General features: G+C 33.5%; 1 protein-coding gene across 3 annotated transcripts in view; it reads left to right on the forward strand.

Moving 5' to 3' along the window:
• The window catches only part of TBC1D12 (TBC1 domain family member 12), an 89,516-nt gene that overhangs the window by 59,296 nt on the left and 12,753 nt on the right, over positions 1 to 17,467 (forward strand). For all 3 annotated transcript variants that reach the window (XM_065922948.1, XM_065922949.1, XM_065922950.1), the window contains 4 exons: positions 4,771 to 4,886; positions 9,615 to 9,697; positions 11,970 to 12,087; positions 13,310 to 13,416. In XM_065922948.1, the coding sequence (XP_065779020.1) occupies positions 4,771 to 4,886; positions 9,615 to 9,697; positions 11,970 to 12,087; positions 13,310 to 13,416 (424 nt within the window). The remainder of the gene's footprint in view (positions 1 to 4,770; positions 4,887 to 9,614; positions 9,698 to 11,969; positions 12,088 to 13,309; positions 13,417 to 17,467) is intronic.

Below are 17,467 nucleotides of genomic sequence, written 5' to 3' on the forward strand. Positions count from 1 at the left end.
TTCTCCAGGGGATTCGCAACCCAGGGATCGAACCCAGGTCTCCCACACTGCAGACAGATGCTTTACCGTCTGAGCCACCAATAGCTAGAATAAATTATCCTACAGATATTGCTAGCCTGCCTCTAGGATTGTTTTCATCTTCTATTCTAGTTATCCAATTAAGTAGCTTTCATAGAAAAATAGTTGAGTGAAAGATGAAAAATAAGTTAAATTGACAAAATAAACAAGCTTCGTTGCAATATCTCATAGAAATATATTCCCTAAGAGAAAAACTAGATGCTTCTTATCTTACCATTGGTAGGTAGCTCCAACAACTCAAAATAAGTCAGTTAAAACTGACCTTGGGAATTCCCTGGTAGTCTGTGGTTAGGACTCTGTTTTCACTGCTGGGGACCCTGGTCCACTCCTTGGTCCTTGGGGGGAACTAAGATCCTACAAATTGCATAGTGTGGCAGAAAAAAAAAATTAACCTTTGTTGTTAGGAAATGAGGAGATTGATGTGGTATTTTCAGATAGTGAGTGTTCTATAGCTAGCATTATATACTGATATCCTTGGACTATGATATTTCCAGTCATTTTTTAATATTGTAAGACTTCTTTCTGACTTATAAAATTATCAATATTTTGTTCATTATTAAAATTCTTTTCTTTTTTTTTAGTTCTACCACTTTATTGCTACCATCCCATCTCCCTCCACCCTCGTGCACACATGCTCAGTCATGTAATCCCATGGACTTCAGCCCGCCAGGCTCCTCTGTCCATGGACTTTTCCAGGCAAGAATATTGGAGTGGGTTGCCATTTCCTTCTCCACACTATTAAACTTCTATGGAAGGAATATACAGGGGATTTTTATGACATGACACATGGGTTTAAAGTGAAAATGGCTTCAGGAATCTCCCCATGATGTACTATTTGGTTGTATTTTTAAAAGATGTCTTATGGCTATCAACTACATATCAATAACTTGAACACTACTATCTCTCTCTGTTGTCCTCGAATTGAGTGATTTAAGAATTATGTGATTTTCCTCAGCTACAGCAATAGGCCCTGATTAACTTTAATTCACTGATAAAGCTTATTTCTCAGGTCATTGTGATTGCATGTTGAATGAAGTGTTTACTGGGACCTTCCAGGAAGGGTACTTTGTTTTTCTTTTGTGAAAGTTGCTATTAGAAGACCAGCTAGAGGATCTTTGAAAGTTGTGCTCTAAGGATGTGACAGTTGGCATTGCTACAGTCATTTCTCTGATCAACAAGCCAGCCTCCAGGTGAAGCCCACACATGGAGGAGGGCGTAGCTAAGAGAGTGGTGGAGCGGGTTAGTCTCTGACTGGTACTCTTGGTCAAACAGAAACCAAAGTTATAGAGAATTGTTGTTACAGAGACGTAAATATACAGAATATTAGTCCTGTAGTCTGATTCATTTGCCTAAATGTATCTGATATCACTTTGTGATTAATTTTGAAAGTACTGATATTTGATATTTTACTATTTCTGATACAATTTTGTACTTTTAATCATGTTAGACTAGCACTTTTATTTGGCAAATATTTGAGTCATTAAAAATGTATAAATCTATCCTATTTTCAGATGAGGATGGATTAATACCATGTTTTAAGCTTTTAAAAAAAATCATGCTCTAGAAATTTAAAGCATTTTTATGCTAAACATCTGTGATAGGAAGTACTCAAATATAAATTCCTTCTTCTTCTCATGTGAAAAATATCTGAGTGACAATTCTGTATAAAGCTCCTTTGTAAGGTGAATACATAAATGATATTGGTGAACTTGCTTTTGTGTTGCCTTTTATGTTAAACATGTACTTAGTTAATTTTTAATAAAGTATTCACTTTTTGTTCTGTCTTTAGTGGCTTTCCAGTTTGCTCAGCATGAATTCCAAGTATTTTTGCCAGTGAAAGGCCCTGTAATTTAGTCTATACTTTATTTCCTATCCTTTTTCATATTCATTGAGATTAATATTTCCCTAATCCACACTTTTGCTTGTTCCCCCTCACCTGTTCTTTCCAAGTCTTTCTGTCTAATTAATGTCTATCATTTTAGCCTTAGTTCTGATCCCAGCTCTTAAGTAAAATCTTTGTCAGTGATCCACAGTAACTTTATATAAAATGGCCTCTCATAAATAAGCTACTTTATTTCTTGTAAGAAAAGTCAGACAACACTGAGTAAAGTAAGACAAGTGCCCTTCTAGTCCAACCCTCCAGAGGGAAACCTAATTGTTCAAATTCCTTGATGTTTTTCTATGTATATTTGACCATAATACGACTTATTTGGTTATCATGTCTTTTGACTACCATATTGGAGAGTACAGTTCTAGGGACTTAATCATATTTGTTTGATTTTTCTTTTGGCAAGAATACTTCAAGAATGATGATATGTACTTCACATTGCATCAGGAAACACATACTGTCTGGTAGTCTTTTAAAATAATGTGTGGATGGATTGGTGATTGAGGTATTGTTAGCTCCAGCCTCCCATTTTAAAGTTCCTTATTAGCCTCTCACTAAATGATTTCATTTATCTCATCATTTAAAATTATTATAGATAGCTACTTGACTGTCTGCTAATATCATCTTTGTGCCTCAGTTTCCTCTACTGTGAGTTAGGTGCCTCACAAGGTTGTTTCAAGAATTAAATGTTTAAAGTGTTTAAAACACTGTGTGGTATGTTGTCAGTGTCAGTAAATGCTAGTTGTTATTTTTAATATGTTGACTTAGGAGTTTTATTTTACTCTCTGTGTACTGGCATTTGTTTGCATGGAACATGCTTTATTGGGTAGTATTCATTGCATTCTGTCTGGGAGTGAGGTCCAGGTCACATTGTAGGAAAACAAAGTGCCATGTAAGTGATAACAAACCTCATATGTGTTAGCATCTATGGTTTTTAATAAGAAAAACATTATCAGAAAAGGGGATTACACTTGAGTTTGTAATGAAGAAAAGAAATATTGATCATAATAACATGTATATCCTAGATATTAGAAAATTTTGAAAACAAAAAAGAAATGACTCCACTGTTTTTGACACTGAAAATTTTGAAAACAAAAAAGAAATGACTCCACTGTTTTTGACACTGAAAATTTTGAAAACAAAAAAGAATGACTCCATTGTTTTTGACACTGAAAGGCTGTACAGTTCTTTGAGATGGGAGTTAGCAAAAATGAACATACAAAGTTCTAAATAATTTGAGAAAGAAGTCTCTAAAAATCCAATGCAGTCATGCAAAGGAACTCTCAGACTAACAGCTTAGATTTGGTGGAAGGAAGAGGAGATGTGGAATTAAAGACAGTTATAAAAGAATAGTTTAGGGACTTCCCTGGCAGTCCAGTGGCTAAGGCTTCGCCTTACAAGGCAGGGAGTGCAGGTTCAATCCCTGGTCTGGGAGTTAAGATACCATTTGCCTGGTGGCCAAAAAACCCAAACATAAAACAGAAACAGTATTGTAATGAATTCAATAAAATGGTGCACATTAAAAAAAAATGTTAAAAAAAAAGAATAGTACAAACCATTGTAAACTGTGGCAGAAACCAAAAGTAAAGCTTGAAGTTTATAGAAAATGATTGACATCATAAATTGTTTTTTAAAGTAATATCAAATAAGATGAAGCTTCAACAAGATTATCAGATTTTTAAGAGGGATGGAACCATCATTTGTACTTTGCAACATCAGATTTGGTAGTGAGAATCAGTTTTTGAGTTAGAAAAAATAGTAATTTAAAAGAATTATACGCCATGGTAGGAAAACAGCTAGTTAATAAGAGAAACACTTGATCACTTTAAATGCATTTCATTTTCTTCATTTGAGTTAATGTCTTTATCTGACAGTGAACTTGAAGATGTACTCATAAGTAACCATTGAGAATATCATGAAAAATATATTTATTATCTGGAGATGATCAAATACTAGCTTGATTTCTTTTTGTTTTAGAAAGGGAATAATGTGGGTTCTGGAAATTATAAATAGTCACAATTTTGGTATTGATCTGCAACTTTCTAGAAATTTTAGCAGAAGCTTGTGAACATTTATGAAAAAATGCTCAAATGTAGAAATTTAAATATGTCCGACAAAAACATATCACGTTAAACCACCTTCATTTCTTTTAAGAGAATTATCAATTCAGTTGAGTGAGAAAATACCATAGTAACAGTTTTTTAAATTTTAGTGAAATATTTGAGTCTTTTGCCTTTTTTGGGGTAAGATATGTTGGTGAATTGTTGTTTCAGTTTAAAATGGTGGGTAGATTTATAGTAGTTAGATTCAGAGTATGTTGAAATCCAAAACCAGTATGATTAGGGGTTCAGTGTCACACTTGAAAGAGATCTTCAGAGCATTAAAACAGGATTATCTGTTTCTTGTGTCAATATTTTTATCGTTGATCTGGCTGAAAGTTTAGAAAGTAGGCTTATCCGGTGTAGATTATTCAAAGCTGGACTTTGAATAATGGAAGTGATATCATAGACTTGGAAACTGGAAACTGATACCATAGAATGCAAACAAGAACATCTTCCTAAACCTTACCTAATTAATCTAGTACATTGTACCTTCCCCTCTTTTAACATACTTTCATACTTTATATATTGCATAAATTAATAGTTTAGATTGCTTCAGGGCAAAAAAGTGACTTTTTTGCCTATCTGATATTTTTACCAAATTAATGTATGAATTGTATGTATTCCTTATTATAGCATAATATCCTAAATGATACAGATTTAATTGGAAAAGTCGCTGCATAAGTATATTTTTATCTACTCTAGGAATATGAAGCACGGACAGGGAGAACCTGTAAACCACCACCTCAGTCTTCAAGACGAAAGAATTTTGAATTTGAGCCACTTTCTACCACTGCCCTGATTCTTGAGGATCGACCATCGTAAGTATTTCTCATCAGGCATACTGTTTGTATTTTGAACTTAAATTTAATTTTTCTTATTAGTATTTCATTTAAAAGGTATCAGTAAATTAAAGAAATTGGTTTTAAAAAGTTCTTTTTAATTCCAGTGATGAATCCTAACATAAATAAGGAAGAATTGTTGATCTCCAAGATTTATGCATGTTTTCTATGTCTCTATGAGCCAGTGTATGAAACATAAAATATATATAACATAGTATATCTGTTACTGTGTCAGCCTTCCTCTGTCTTATCTTTTTTTTTAATTGAAATATAGCTGATGTACAGTGTTATATTTCAGGTGTACTGCATAATGATTTGACACTTTTATATATGTTATGAAATGATCCAGATAACAATAACCATCCATCCATCCTGATACAAAGTTATTGCAGTATTACTGATATATTTCTTATGTTATATCTTATATCCCTGTGAATTATTTATTATATAACTAGAGATTTGTACTTTTTTTTCTTTTTAAAGTTCTACCAGTTTATTGCTACCAACCCATCTCCCTCCACCCTCATGCATGTGTGCTGAGTCATGTAACCCCCTCCACCCTCAATGCATGTGTGCTGAGTCATGTACCCCATGGACTATAGCCTGCCAGGCTTCTCTGTCCATGGACTTTTTCAGGCAAGAATACTAGAGTGGGTTGCCATTTCCTTCTCCAGAGATTTGTGCTTCTTAATCCCTTTCACTTATTTTGCCCACCCCTCCCACCCCTGCTCTGTCTTGCCTTCACATGATAGAGCAGTTAGTTTTTGTTTCTTTATATTTAATATGCACTTAAGATATATTTATCCTTTTTGCCATGCAATTACTATCAACCAATTGGTTTACTGTTATTAAGAGTATATTTTTGAGACTTCTTTAGTGGTCCAGTAGTTAAGACTGCCCACCACTGCAGAGGATGTGGGTTTGATCCCTGGTCGAGAAGCTAAGATCCCACACGCTATATGGTGCGACCAAAAAAAAGGAAAGAAAAAACCCCAAATATATATATATATATTCAAATATATATATATATATTCAAGATTTTTTCCTGGGTATTAAGGATATATATATATCCTTCCCATCTTAGCTTTCTACAAAGCTGCTGTTCTTCAAAATAAAGTCTCTGATTTGTTATCAGACAAAACACACCGTCCCTAAACCAAGACTACTTGGTCCTTAACTCCTTTTTTTCCTTCTTAGGCTCTCTGGACCTAAACTTTTTCTTCTTTTAGATTTCTCTTTCCTTCCAGTATACAAACTCCTAACTTTATTTAAAGTTACATTCCTAGTCTGTATGTTTTTCCACCCATTATCCTGATGAGTGTAATAAAAAAAATCTGGAGCCAAACAGGTAGAGGTTGAACATGTTTTTAGATATTATGAGAGGAGAAAAGCTGAACATAAGTACATTATTTATTTGTTCTTGTTACATTTCTTCATACTAAAGATTGTGATCTCAGTAGTTTTTTTTTCTTTTTTAGGATTTGGTAAATATGTCCATATTCATTGTTCATTAGTATTAAAAAAAATTTTTAGTTATGAGACCATGTCAAAGTTTTATTAATATTTCAGTCTTGCTGCCAGGTGAATGAACAAGGCTAATTCAGAGAGTGTTTAGATAAGCAAGAAAAGAATACCTGGCTAGGTAAAGAATACTGACTAAAGATCTTTAGACTCTTGACTGACTGATAGCTTGGTAGGTAATAGCCAAATTCCCAGACCTTTCTTAAACTTTTAAAAATTCATCCAAAATAGATTAAGATTTTAACCAAGAATTGTAACTTCTTTCCAGAAGAAGTTTATAAAAATACAGTGCAAAAGGTTTTGTTCTAAACAGTGTTTGGGATAAATATTTCTTTACACCTTACTCTTTTATAATTAAACTTTTCTTTTAAGCCTTGTCTTTTCATTATTACCCTAATTTGGAATGCAGTTATTCTATTTCTACTTCTCACCTGCCTCATCCTTTAAGGATCAGACTTTTTCATTTCTTTCAAGTCTGTTGACTTTTTCAGCCTGCAGTGAATTCTTTTACTTCTGAATGCGTTTAAAAAAGACTTTGTTCTGTGTGATTTTCATGAATTGGATTATGGTATGCTTTGGTGTGGTTTTCTTCATGTTCTATCTGTTTGGGATTCATTGAGCTTAATGTATCTCTGCATTTATAGTTTTCTATTGATTTTGGTAAAATTTTAGTCTTTATTTCTTCAACAGCTTTTTGTTCTGCCCTCCCTCCTTTCTTCTGAGATGTACATTAAACATATGTTACTTGATATTTTTCCATAGAGTCCCATAGCTCATTTATGTTTGTTTTTTTTTTTTTTTTTTGAGGGGGTGGGGTTTCTTTCTCTGTACAGTTTTATATTGCTATATCTTAAAGTTCAGTTACTTTTTCTTCTGTAGTATATAATTTTCTGTCAGTCCTATCTTTTGAATTTATCATTCTAGAAATTTTCATCTGTAGACATTGGATTTGGATCTTGGATTTCTCTTATCATGTTACTTCCTTCTTCTTCTTGAGTATGTTTATAACAGGTTTATCGTCCTTGAGTTCTAGTCTTGTTATCTGACAATTTTGCCCTATTTCAGCTGATTGATTTTTCTTCTTATTATGGTTTTATTTTCCTGATTCTTTACATCCCTGATAATTTTTATTGGATACCAGATACTGCGTTTTTACATGGTTGGGTATTGGACTTGTTTGTATTCCTTTAAATAAATATTTTTTGGTGTGGTATGGAATTGCTTTGATCCTTTTGACCTAATTATTGTTACAGTGCTTCCAGAACAACCGTTAGTGTAGAGCTGATTTATAATTTATCCTTACTACTGAGGTAGTGCCCTAAGGAGTCTGTTGAATACTCTATTAGGAGATCTCTCTTCTTTGATGGCCCAGTCCAGTGTGATTTTGAAAATGTTCTACCTATTTATTTCTGGTGTTTCTTTCTCTCGCCACTATAGTTTAATCACACACATACATAGTTCAGTGTTCAGCCAAAGCCTCTGCAGCTGCCTTCTCTCTGGTACACAGTTACTCAAATTCTATCTGAAACTCTAATAAGTTTTCTCACTCAGCAAGACTGGTGGGCCCTGTTTTGGCACTTCCTTCCAGCACTGAGACCTGGAAATTCCAGGGAGTAAGGTCAGGCATCTGCAGGGTTACCTTGTTTCCTTTTTCATAAGGAGTATGGTCTTGTGCTGCCTATGGTCCAGCATCTTAAACTGTAATTTAATGTATTTTATTTGTTTTTCTAATTAATTAAGGCAAGAAGATAAACCTGATCCCTCTTATTCCATTATGGTCTGAAGCAGAAATCTTAACTTTTATTCCTTCCTGCTACAACATAGGAGAAAGCAATGGCACCCCACTCCAGTACTCTTGCCTGGAAAATCCCATGGATGGAGGAGACTGGTAGGCTGTGGTCCATGGGGTCGAGAAGAGTTGGACACAACTGAGCGACTTCACTTTCACTTTTCACTTTCACGCATTGGAGAAAGAAATGGCAACCCACTCCAGTGTTCTTGCCTGGAGAATCCCAGGGACGGGGGAGCCTGGTGGGCTGCCGTCTATGGGGTCACACAGAGTCAGACACGACTGAAGTGACTTAGCAGCAGCAGCAGCTACAACATATCTAAGGAATCTTAACCTGAGATGGCAAGAAGTAGAATATATAATTTGAAAGTTTGTCCCACCTTTCCCCACCTAGCCTGTTGAAAATCATTTAAAAAACTGGTTCTAAAAACTTGACATTATTATGACATATTTGGATATGTGGTAATATTCAAATGTATTTCATTTTGTATAGTCATATATCTAAATCATGCCTCTGTGAAGCCATTGATTTTATAAACCAAAATATAATATATGCAAGTGAGTAACGGATTATCAAAATTTTATTTAGAATGTTATGTTAAATCTCTAATAAAGTGGAAAGCATATAAATACTCCTACTTATTTGCCAAGAGAAATGAATGCAGATAGCCACACTTGAATATTTATAGTAGCTTTTATTCACAGTAGCCCCTAACTAGAAACAGTCTAAATGTCCATCCACATGGGTAAATGGAACATTACTCACCAATTAAAAGAAATCATTACTAATACACAGGACAAAGTGGATGAATATCAAAAATACGCTGAGCAAAAGAAGCCAGGCAGAAAAGAATCTATACGAAATTCTTTATTAGAGACTAATCTATAGTGATAGAATCAGATATGTGATTGCTTAAGGTAGGAGTTTGGTAAGTATTAAGTGTAAAGGGGTCAAAAACTAACTGTGGATTTATGGGAACATTCTGTATCTTGATTGATGCATATTTTGCACAGATATATACGTTTGTCAAAACTCATCAAACAGTACCCTTAAAATATGTATGTCCATTTTGTTGGGTGAAATTATACCTCAAAAAAGTTGACTAAAAAATAAACTATAATGAGTTTAACAAATAAGCTAGTTATTGGCTAAAATCAAACATATTTAAATGACATATAAACAAATATATATGATATTTGATATATATAACAAATATTAGCAACCTGGATCTGATTCTTTTCTAAAATGCAGAGTTCTTTTCAACCTTATACTTTCTTATTGTATGAAATGTGAAAATTAAGTTAGAAATTCTTTTGTATCTGGCTATATAAAGAAAGTAGATCAGTAAACTTAAGTTAGTCTTTAAAAAATTGACTTAAATTTTGTTTTTCCTCAGAAATCTTCCTGCCAAATCTGTGGAAGAGGCTTTACGTCACCGACAAGAATATGATGAGATGGTGGCTGAGGCTAAAAAACGAGGTATAAAATTTAACTCCAGGTGATATATTTTATTTATTGATGTTAGTACGAAATTCATTTCCTACTAAATTCATTTCAACAGGATGGCAAATGGTGAAATTGACCAAGTCTGTCTTTAAGATGATGCTGACTAGATTTGTTTAAGGAGAAATAAAATGTCATACAAGAATCATAGTTTTTAAAATACTTTTACAAAACTAGTATGAGGAGAAAGGTCTAAGACTATCTGTGAGAGACGTAATTGCATCATAAACCTGGGACTACTAGTACTTTAATTTATAAATGAAGATGTTATTCATGAATCCATTCATGAAATTCATTTGTTTTTTCACTAAGCTTTTGATATTTTATAATTTAAGAATTTTGACATTTTGCAGTAACTTTCTATAGGTTATGGGAATATGATTTGGAAGTAAAAAGTGACTTATGAAGTTTCATGACTTATGAAGTTTTTCTCAAGTCCCAGTTATGTTATTTTGACAGGCACAGAAGTGTATATTCTTATGTGTATAAATTCACACATTTATTCATTCTCTCTTCCAACCAAAAATAAAACATAAGGATGATTTAGCAATACTTACTTACCTAAGTATTGTTAGTTCAGGGTACATTTTTAGAAAATATTACACAGTTATCTATATTTTTTGGCATAAACTTTATTAACAACTGATATTTTTTCCTTTGACTTAAGTGAATCAAATATTATAATAATATACACTTCTGCTTTGTGGCACAATCTTTTTAGAAGGCATAATTATGTAAACATTGGTTACATTTATTTTACTATACAATTTGAAATATTTCTAGCATACCCAACAAATTTTAATTGACTCTTAACATTGACATTACTATTTGATTAATGTTTAAGATGATTATTGATAAATTAGATGAACCTAACAATATGATCGGAGAAGGCAATGGCACCCCACCCCACCTCCATCCCATGGATGGAGGAGCCTGGTAGGCTGCAGTTCATGGGGTCGCTAAGAGTTGGACACGACTGAGCGACTTCCCTTTCCTTTTCCCTTTCATGCATTGGAGAAGGAAATGGCAACCCACTCCAGTATTCTTGCCCGGAGAATCCCAGGGATGGGGGAGCCTGGTGGACTTCCGTCTATGGGGTCACACAGAGTCGGACACAACTGAAGTGTCTTAGCACCAACAATATGATATGATAGAAGTAACATTGAATTGGGAAGTCAGAAGGTCAAAGCTTTAATCTTGTTTTATGCTTCCTGGATGTGATACTCTAAATAAATCTTAATTTTCCTCATCTGTGAAATGTTTGTGTGTGTTGGAGAAGAAGGGTGGAGGAGGGGGCAGTTGACTACATCTGGACTTTTCATGCCCTTCAGTCAACACTTAGAATCTGAATACATAAATAAAAAAACGTGGAGCTATTTACTTGCCCCCTTAAGATGGTTTGTGAGTCATGTGTGAAACACAATTAGAAAACAGTTTAGCCAGCTAATCTCTGAAGTCCCACTGGTTCTAAAATTCATTCATTCTCTGTGTATGTACTTCTCTATTTGGGGGGCATCTCTTATTCCAAAATTGTGACTCCTGATCATCAGAGTGGTGTTAGGTGTATGTGTGTGTGTTAGGAGGATTTTAAAATTTCCATGTAATTAGTAAACTGAAACATCATAGCAAAAGAAAGGGTCACTGTAATAGTGCTATGGCAATATCATTTTTCAATGTCATGTGGGTTTTTGTTTTTGTTTTCTGTGCCACATGGCATGTGAGATCTCAGTTCCCCGACTGGGGATCAAACCCACACCTTGTGCATTGGAAGCTCAGAGTCTTAACCGCTGAATCACCAGGGAAGTCACTGTCATGTGGTTTTATGTGAAGAAATTCATAAACCCGTTGTATGAAAAAATTGGTATTGTTAGTCACTCACAGTTGTTTATTTTTACATAGTTAATTCATGAGAAATTTTACTTCATTGATTAAGTATAAGTAGACTATGTGATATAGTAATCTATTTAAATTATTTTTTTGAGCTTTGTTCCATCCATTTTTGTAGAATAGAAGAAGCTATTTTTAAATTATGTTAATCAAGTTCATTTTTTTCTTTTTCTCTCTTTCCCTCCTTTCCTCTTTCTCCTTTTTCCTTTCTTCCCCTTCTTCCCTTCTTCATTTCCATTCTTCCTTCCTTTTACCAGAATATTCTTTATGTGAAGGTCTCTTTTGTAGACTTCGGTAGAAAGAGAAGGGCATTTTGATCGGGTTGTTTTATGTTGAAATAATTTTTACTTGTTTAAAACAGAAATTAAAGAAGCACATAAAAGGAAAAAAATAATGAAAGAAAGGTTTAAACAGGAAGAAAGTATTGCAAGTGCAATGGTAATTTGGATCAATGAAATACTACCCAATTGGGAAGTAATGTAAGTAAGCAGACTTTTCCTGAATTTCAGTCTGTCTCCAAAGATCTCATGTTTCCAATTTTATATTTTGATGACTTCTAGCATGTATTGTGTTTTGGCTAAATTATACTGTTAACCAGAGTTTGAAAATTTTCATGCTTATCTCTGTTGTTTGCTTTTGTAAATCCCTCAATCTCATATGCCTGCTTCCCTTACTGACCACCCTCTATGCATATCAGAATTTTATCTATCATTTGAATCGTATCTGAATACTTGTTGATCTATGAAATTTCTAATTTCCTGTTACCATATTTTCTTAATTCTTACGTACTATCTATATTGCTACATGTACTGTTGATGTAATAGCAGGATTTTTGGCAAAGAAAATATTAAACATATACATTCATTGTAATATGCATTTATTAAATGGTAAATATTAAAGTGATTTTAATATGCTTCTCATAATCAAGATAATATGTTATATATGATCTTTCCCTTCTGTAATGTCCCATTATACTTTGAGACTAATACACTTCTTGCGTTACTTTGCCTTTATTTTTTGATAATATTTTTATACATGCATTATTTTTCCTCTGGACTGGTGGGAGATGACTTCTGCAATGCCAAGTATAGGATGTGCTTTGGGAATGTATTGAATATTGGCATAATGTGATAGATATTATATTAGGCTCTTTACACAAGTAATCACCTTTGATTCTCACAACCTTTATTTCCTTTTATCTTAGAGGGATTCTCAGAGTCAGAGAGGTTAAGTGATTTGCCCAAGGTTGTACAATTAATGAATGGCTAACTAGATTTGAACTCAAGTCTATCTGATTTTAAAGCCCACACTTCTTTCAGTAGACTGTGCTGCCTCCCAATGACTAGAGCTTTACCCGTAGTAAATACTTCGTGGTTTTGTTTTTAGGACTGTATTGACAATGCATTTTTATATTCTTTTTATGATGATTTTTCATGATTTTCCTATATTTCTAATTCTCTCATTGTATCCTTAGTGTAAGTGCAGTTATGGAAGACAGTTCCCTTTAAATTGCTGTATATTTTTTAGACATTTTTTTGCCTACATGCATGAACCCAAGGAAAGAATGCATCACATACTTAAGTCTCCATGTTCTAAAAAATCATTCAGTCATTTGGCCGTAGACTAGGTAAACCATCATGGAACTAGTATTTATTGGTATAAAAAGTAACTTTCTCCTTTTTTCTCCCCCTTCAATTCTAGGCGTAGTACGAGAAGAGTTCGAGAATTGTGGTGGCAGGGATTGCCCCCTAGTGTTCGTGGGAAAGTTTGGAGTCTAGCTGTAGGAAATGAACTAAATATCACTCCTGGTTTGTATTCTATATTCAGTTACTCCCACACATGTTAATAGCCATCTTCAGAGATACAAAACAGATGAATAGATTGGTCATTTAAAAAGGCAGTACCATATATATCATTTTAAGAGCATACTTCATTCCCCACGCCCTCTAAAACCTGATACAATTTAATAAGTTACTGTATTTCATATTATGTATATAAAATTTGTGTGTTTTCCTTTAGTTTACAACCATCAGTAATAATCTTGACATCCAAATTAAACTGTGGATAATAACTTCAAGAACTTCTGGGTATAGGTAGCAGTAGATGAATAAAGATATACAAGGAAAAATAAAATAGTCTAGTTGTGGACAAGTTTCCTCTTTATTAAAAAAAAATATTATGGGAAGGATAGAAATTTCTTTTCCTGTCTCTACACAAACCAGTCATTTTGAATGTTTTTATTTAAAAATTTGAAAAAAACAGAAGTAAGATTCTCATTGCTTTTATTTTTTTAAGTTTCTTAAAACCTTGAAGCATAGGAGTAAAATATAGATAGGAATAAAATGTAGTGTAGTTTTGATGAACTAAAAAAATTAGATAAAATAAGGATAGTATCACATAGAGTAAAATAATTAATAATATTAAAAATGGTCTGAATGATAATGATAATGCCAGACAGAGGCACCACAAAAAGACTTTTAGGGATTCTAGTATAATAATATAAATAATACATTGTTACTTAAAATTCTTATTTACATATTACTGAAAAAAATTCAATGGTGAAGTACAAACTGCATGTCTGTCCCCCTCTTTCACCCAAACATCTTCTCTTAATCCTACTATGGATTAGTGAACAATTTGGTATATGTTCTTTCAGATCTTTTTTCTATGCACATAAAAAGGGTACATCTACTTATGATACTTTTTAAGCCTTCTCGTTTTATTTTTTTCCCAAAAACCATCTGAACATCCCTCCATGTCAGCGTATACAGGTGTATTTATACTTACTATAGCTGCAATGTATTTCTTGGTTTGGCCATACTATAATTTATTTAACTATTTTCCTAATGATTGCTAAATCAGAGACATTTGTGTCAAAACAATATCAAGGTGAGTTTTTTTACTCCTCAAAAGTGAATAAAATGAATGAATATTACCCACATAGAGTATGACTGAAAATAATTTAGAAATATTTACAAAAGCTTCAAAAAATGTAACCTCTAACCCATTTATTCTAGTTCTAACACTTTAAGTAAATAAACAGAATTACAAAAGCTTTTCTACAAGGATATTCATTACAGCAGTCAGCATTATATATAGTTGTTTAGTCGTGAAGTCATGTCCGATTCTTTGCGACCTCATCGACTATAGCACACCAGGCTCCTCAGTCCTCCACTATCCTGGAGTTTGCTCAAATTCATGTCCATTGAGTCAGTGTACTATCCAACTATCTCATCCTCTGCCACCCTTCTCCTTTTGTCTTCAGTCTTTCCCAGCATCAGGGTCTTTTCCAGTGAGTCGGCTCTTTGCATCAGGTGGCCAAAGTATTGGAGCTTCAACTTCAGCATTAGTCCTTCCAATGAATATTTAGGGTCAATTTTCTGTAAAATTGATTGGTTTGATCTCCTTGCAGTCCAAGGGACCTTCATGAGTCTTCTCCAGGAGTTTTGCAGAATTTATAACAAAGACCTAAATGTCTGTCTTCGGTCTTAAAAGTGATGTCAAAAAAAATTTTTTTTTTCTTTTCCAAAACTCTGAAGAACATCTTTATGATAGCATGGGATAAAATCCTTCTGTAACAGCCTAGATTGGTAAATAGGATTACAAAAAAAAACACATATTTTGTACAATAAAAGCACTGTGATTAGTTGTGAAAATATGCAAACTCTGGAATTAAACAGGCTTTTCATAATTTCTCGTGGTGAGAAATTGATGAATTCATGAGATAATGTATTGTAAAATATGCTTTTCAAAGACTGTCTTTAACGAATTAATTTATATGCTTCTCCCTTCTGCCTTTATGGAAATATTGAAAAACCCATACCTAATTGAATTGTGTTTATTTGATTTCTTAAAATATGGCAAGTAGTGAATCTTAACTGTAGAAATGTAGCCCATTGTGTTAAAATAAATCTGGCTAAGAAAACATAGCAAAAAAAAAAAAGTGATGCCAACTTTGAGTAACATGATCATATATGGTTTATAAAATTGATTTTCACAGATATCCTATAATAGATGTCATTTTAATGACTTTTTTCAATTAAAAATAGAATTTAAGGGAAGTATTGAGAATTAAATTAAGCTTAGCAAACTATTATATTGGTTTAAAGTTTTAAGAATCAGTTTGCATACAGGTAAGATGATGAAGTATTGGTGGCTATGTTTTATTTGCAGTTTTGTTGAGAACTTTAGCTTTACAGTATTAGGTATATATAACTTAGACATTAAAATATTGATTAAGTTGGTGTTAATCTTTTGCAATACTCTAATCAAAAAGTTTTTTTTTAAGCTTGAAATTTATAGGGCTTATAAAGTAACTGGGTCATTCATTTTCAAAGTAATTTTAGCTTCTTTCTATTAAACAGTTATGTATTCAGGAGTGAATGAGGTTCAGTTGATCAGTCATGTCCGACTCTTTGCGACCCCATGGACTGCAGCACATCAGGCTTCCCTGTCCAGGAGGCTTCCCCTCCTGGAACTTACTCTAACTCATGTCCATTGAGTCGGTGATGCCATCCACCCGTCTCATCCTCTATTGTCCCCTTCTCCTCCTACCTTCAGTCTTTCCCAGCATCAGGGTCTTTTCAGATGAGTCATTTCTTCCCATCAGGTGGCCAAAGTATTGGAGTTTCCACTTCAGCATCAGTCCTTCCAGTGAATATTCAGAGCTGATTTCTTTTAGGAAGGACTCGGTGGATCTCCTTGCAGTCCAAGGGACTCTCAAGAGTCTTCTCCAACACTACAGTTCAAAAGCATCAATTCTTTGGTACTCAGCTTTCTTTATAGTCCCAACTCTCACATCCATACATGACTACTGGGAAAACTATAGCTTTGACTAGATGGACCTTTGTTGGCAAAGTAATGTCTCTGCTTTTTAATATGCTGTCTAGGTTGGTCATAGCTTTTCTTCCAAGGAGTAAGTGTTTTTTAATTTCATGGCTGCAGTCACTATCTGCAGTGATTTTGGAGGTACTCATTCTCCTTTTTTTTGTTAGTGGTGGTAAGAAAGCTAAATTTCAATGGAAGTAAATTTACTTTTGATAACTTTGTTTAGTTTCAGGGGCTCTAATAGTTTAACATTTTTTCCTGTTGTATTTGTTTTAATCATGAAATCTATAACCATTAGAGAATAGTAACTCTGAATAGAGGTTCTAAAGTTGATCACATGTAGTTCAAATCTTAGTTCCACTATATATTAGGTTTGTGACCTTGGGCAAATTACTTAACATCTAGAGGTCTTAGTTTTCTTTAAGTGGGGACGAGATAATTAGCTATCTCAAAGGAGTGTTCTAACAGTTATTTGTGATGATAAATATAAAATTATAGTGAAAATAAAATTTACTGAGAGTGTATATGGTATCATTATTGTCAGAAAATCAGAAAGTGAAATGTACACTGATTTCAAAGTATTCTCTGTTCAAGTCCAAGATACCTCTTTAAGTCTGCTTCAAGCTCTACATTTGCAGATACAGAATAAAATGTGTGACATGCGCAAAATGTCAAGCATGGAATCGAACCGAGATGCAAGTCATCTTATTATAGATAAGCACTATAACTCTTCCTGGGAGAGATATCCTTTGATGTTTGGAAATGCAGTGCTGCATTTTTATTATTGGGTTAATTTTGTGACTTCCAAAGGTGATGTAGTTATTTGGCAAGCCTCTCTTCTTCCAGGACAGTTTTGACATTTGAGAAGAATAGTGAAACTTTTGGACTTAGCTTGGAATTAGTTTGAAATCAGAAAAGTGCAAACTTTAGTTTGATAACTGCAAAAAAATTATGTCTAAATTTTAAGAGTATATCTACATCTTATATGAAGACTTGTGCCCACTGATGGAGTTGGGCACAAATAATAGAAAT

The sequence above is a fragment of the Muntiacus reevesi genome, chromosome 2 (genome assembly GCF_963930625.1).
Source record: "Muntiacus reevesi chromosome 2, mMunRee1.1, whole genome shotgun sequence".
Taxonomy (NCBI): Eukaryota; Metazoa; Chordata; class Mammalia; order Artiodactyla; family Cervidae; genus Muntiacus; species Muntiacus reevesi.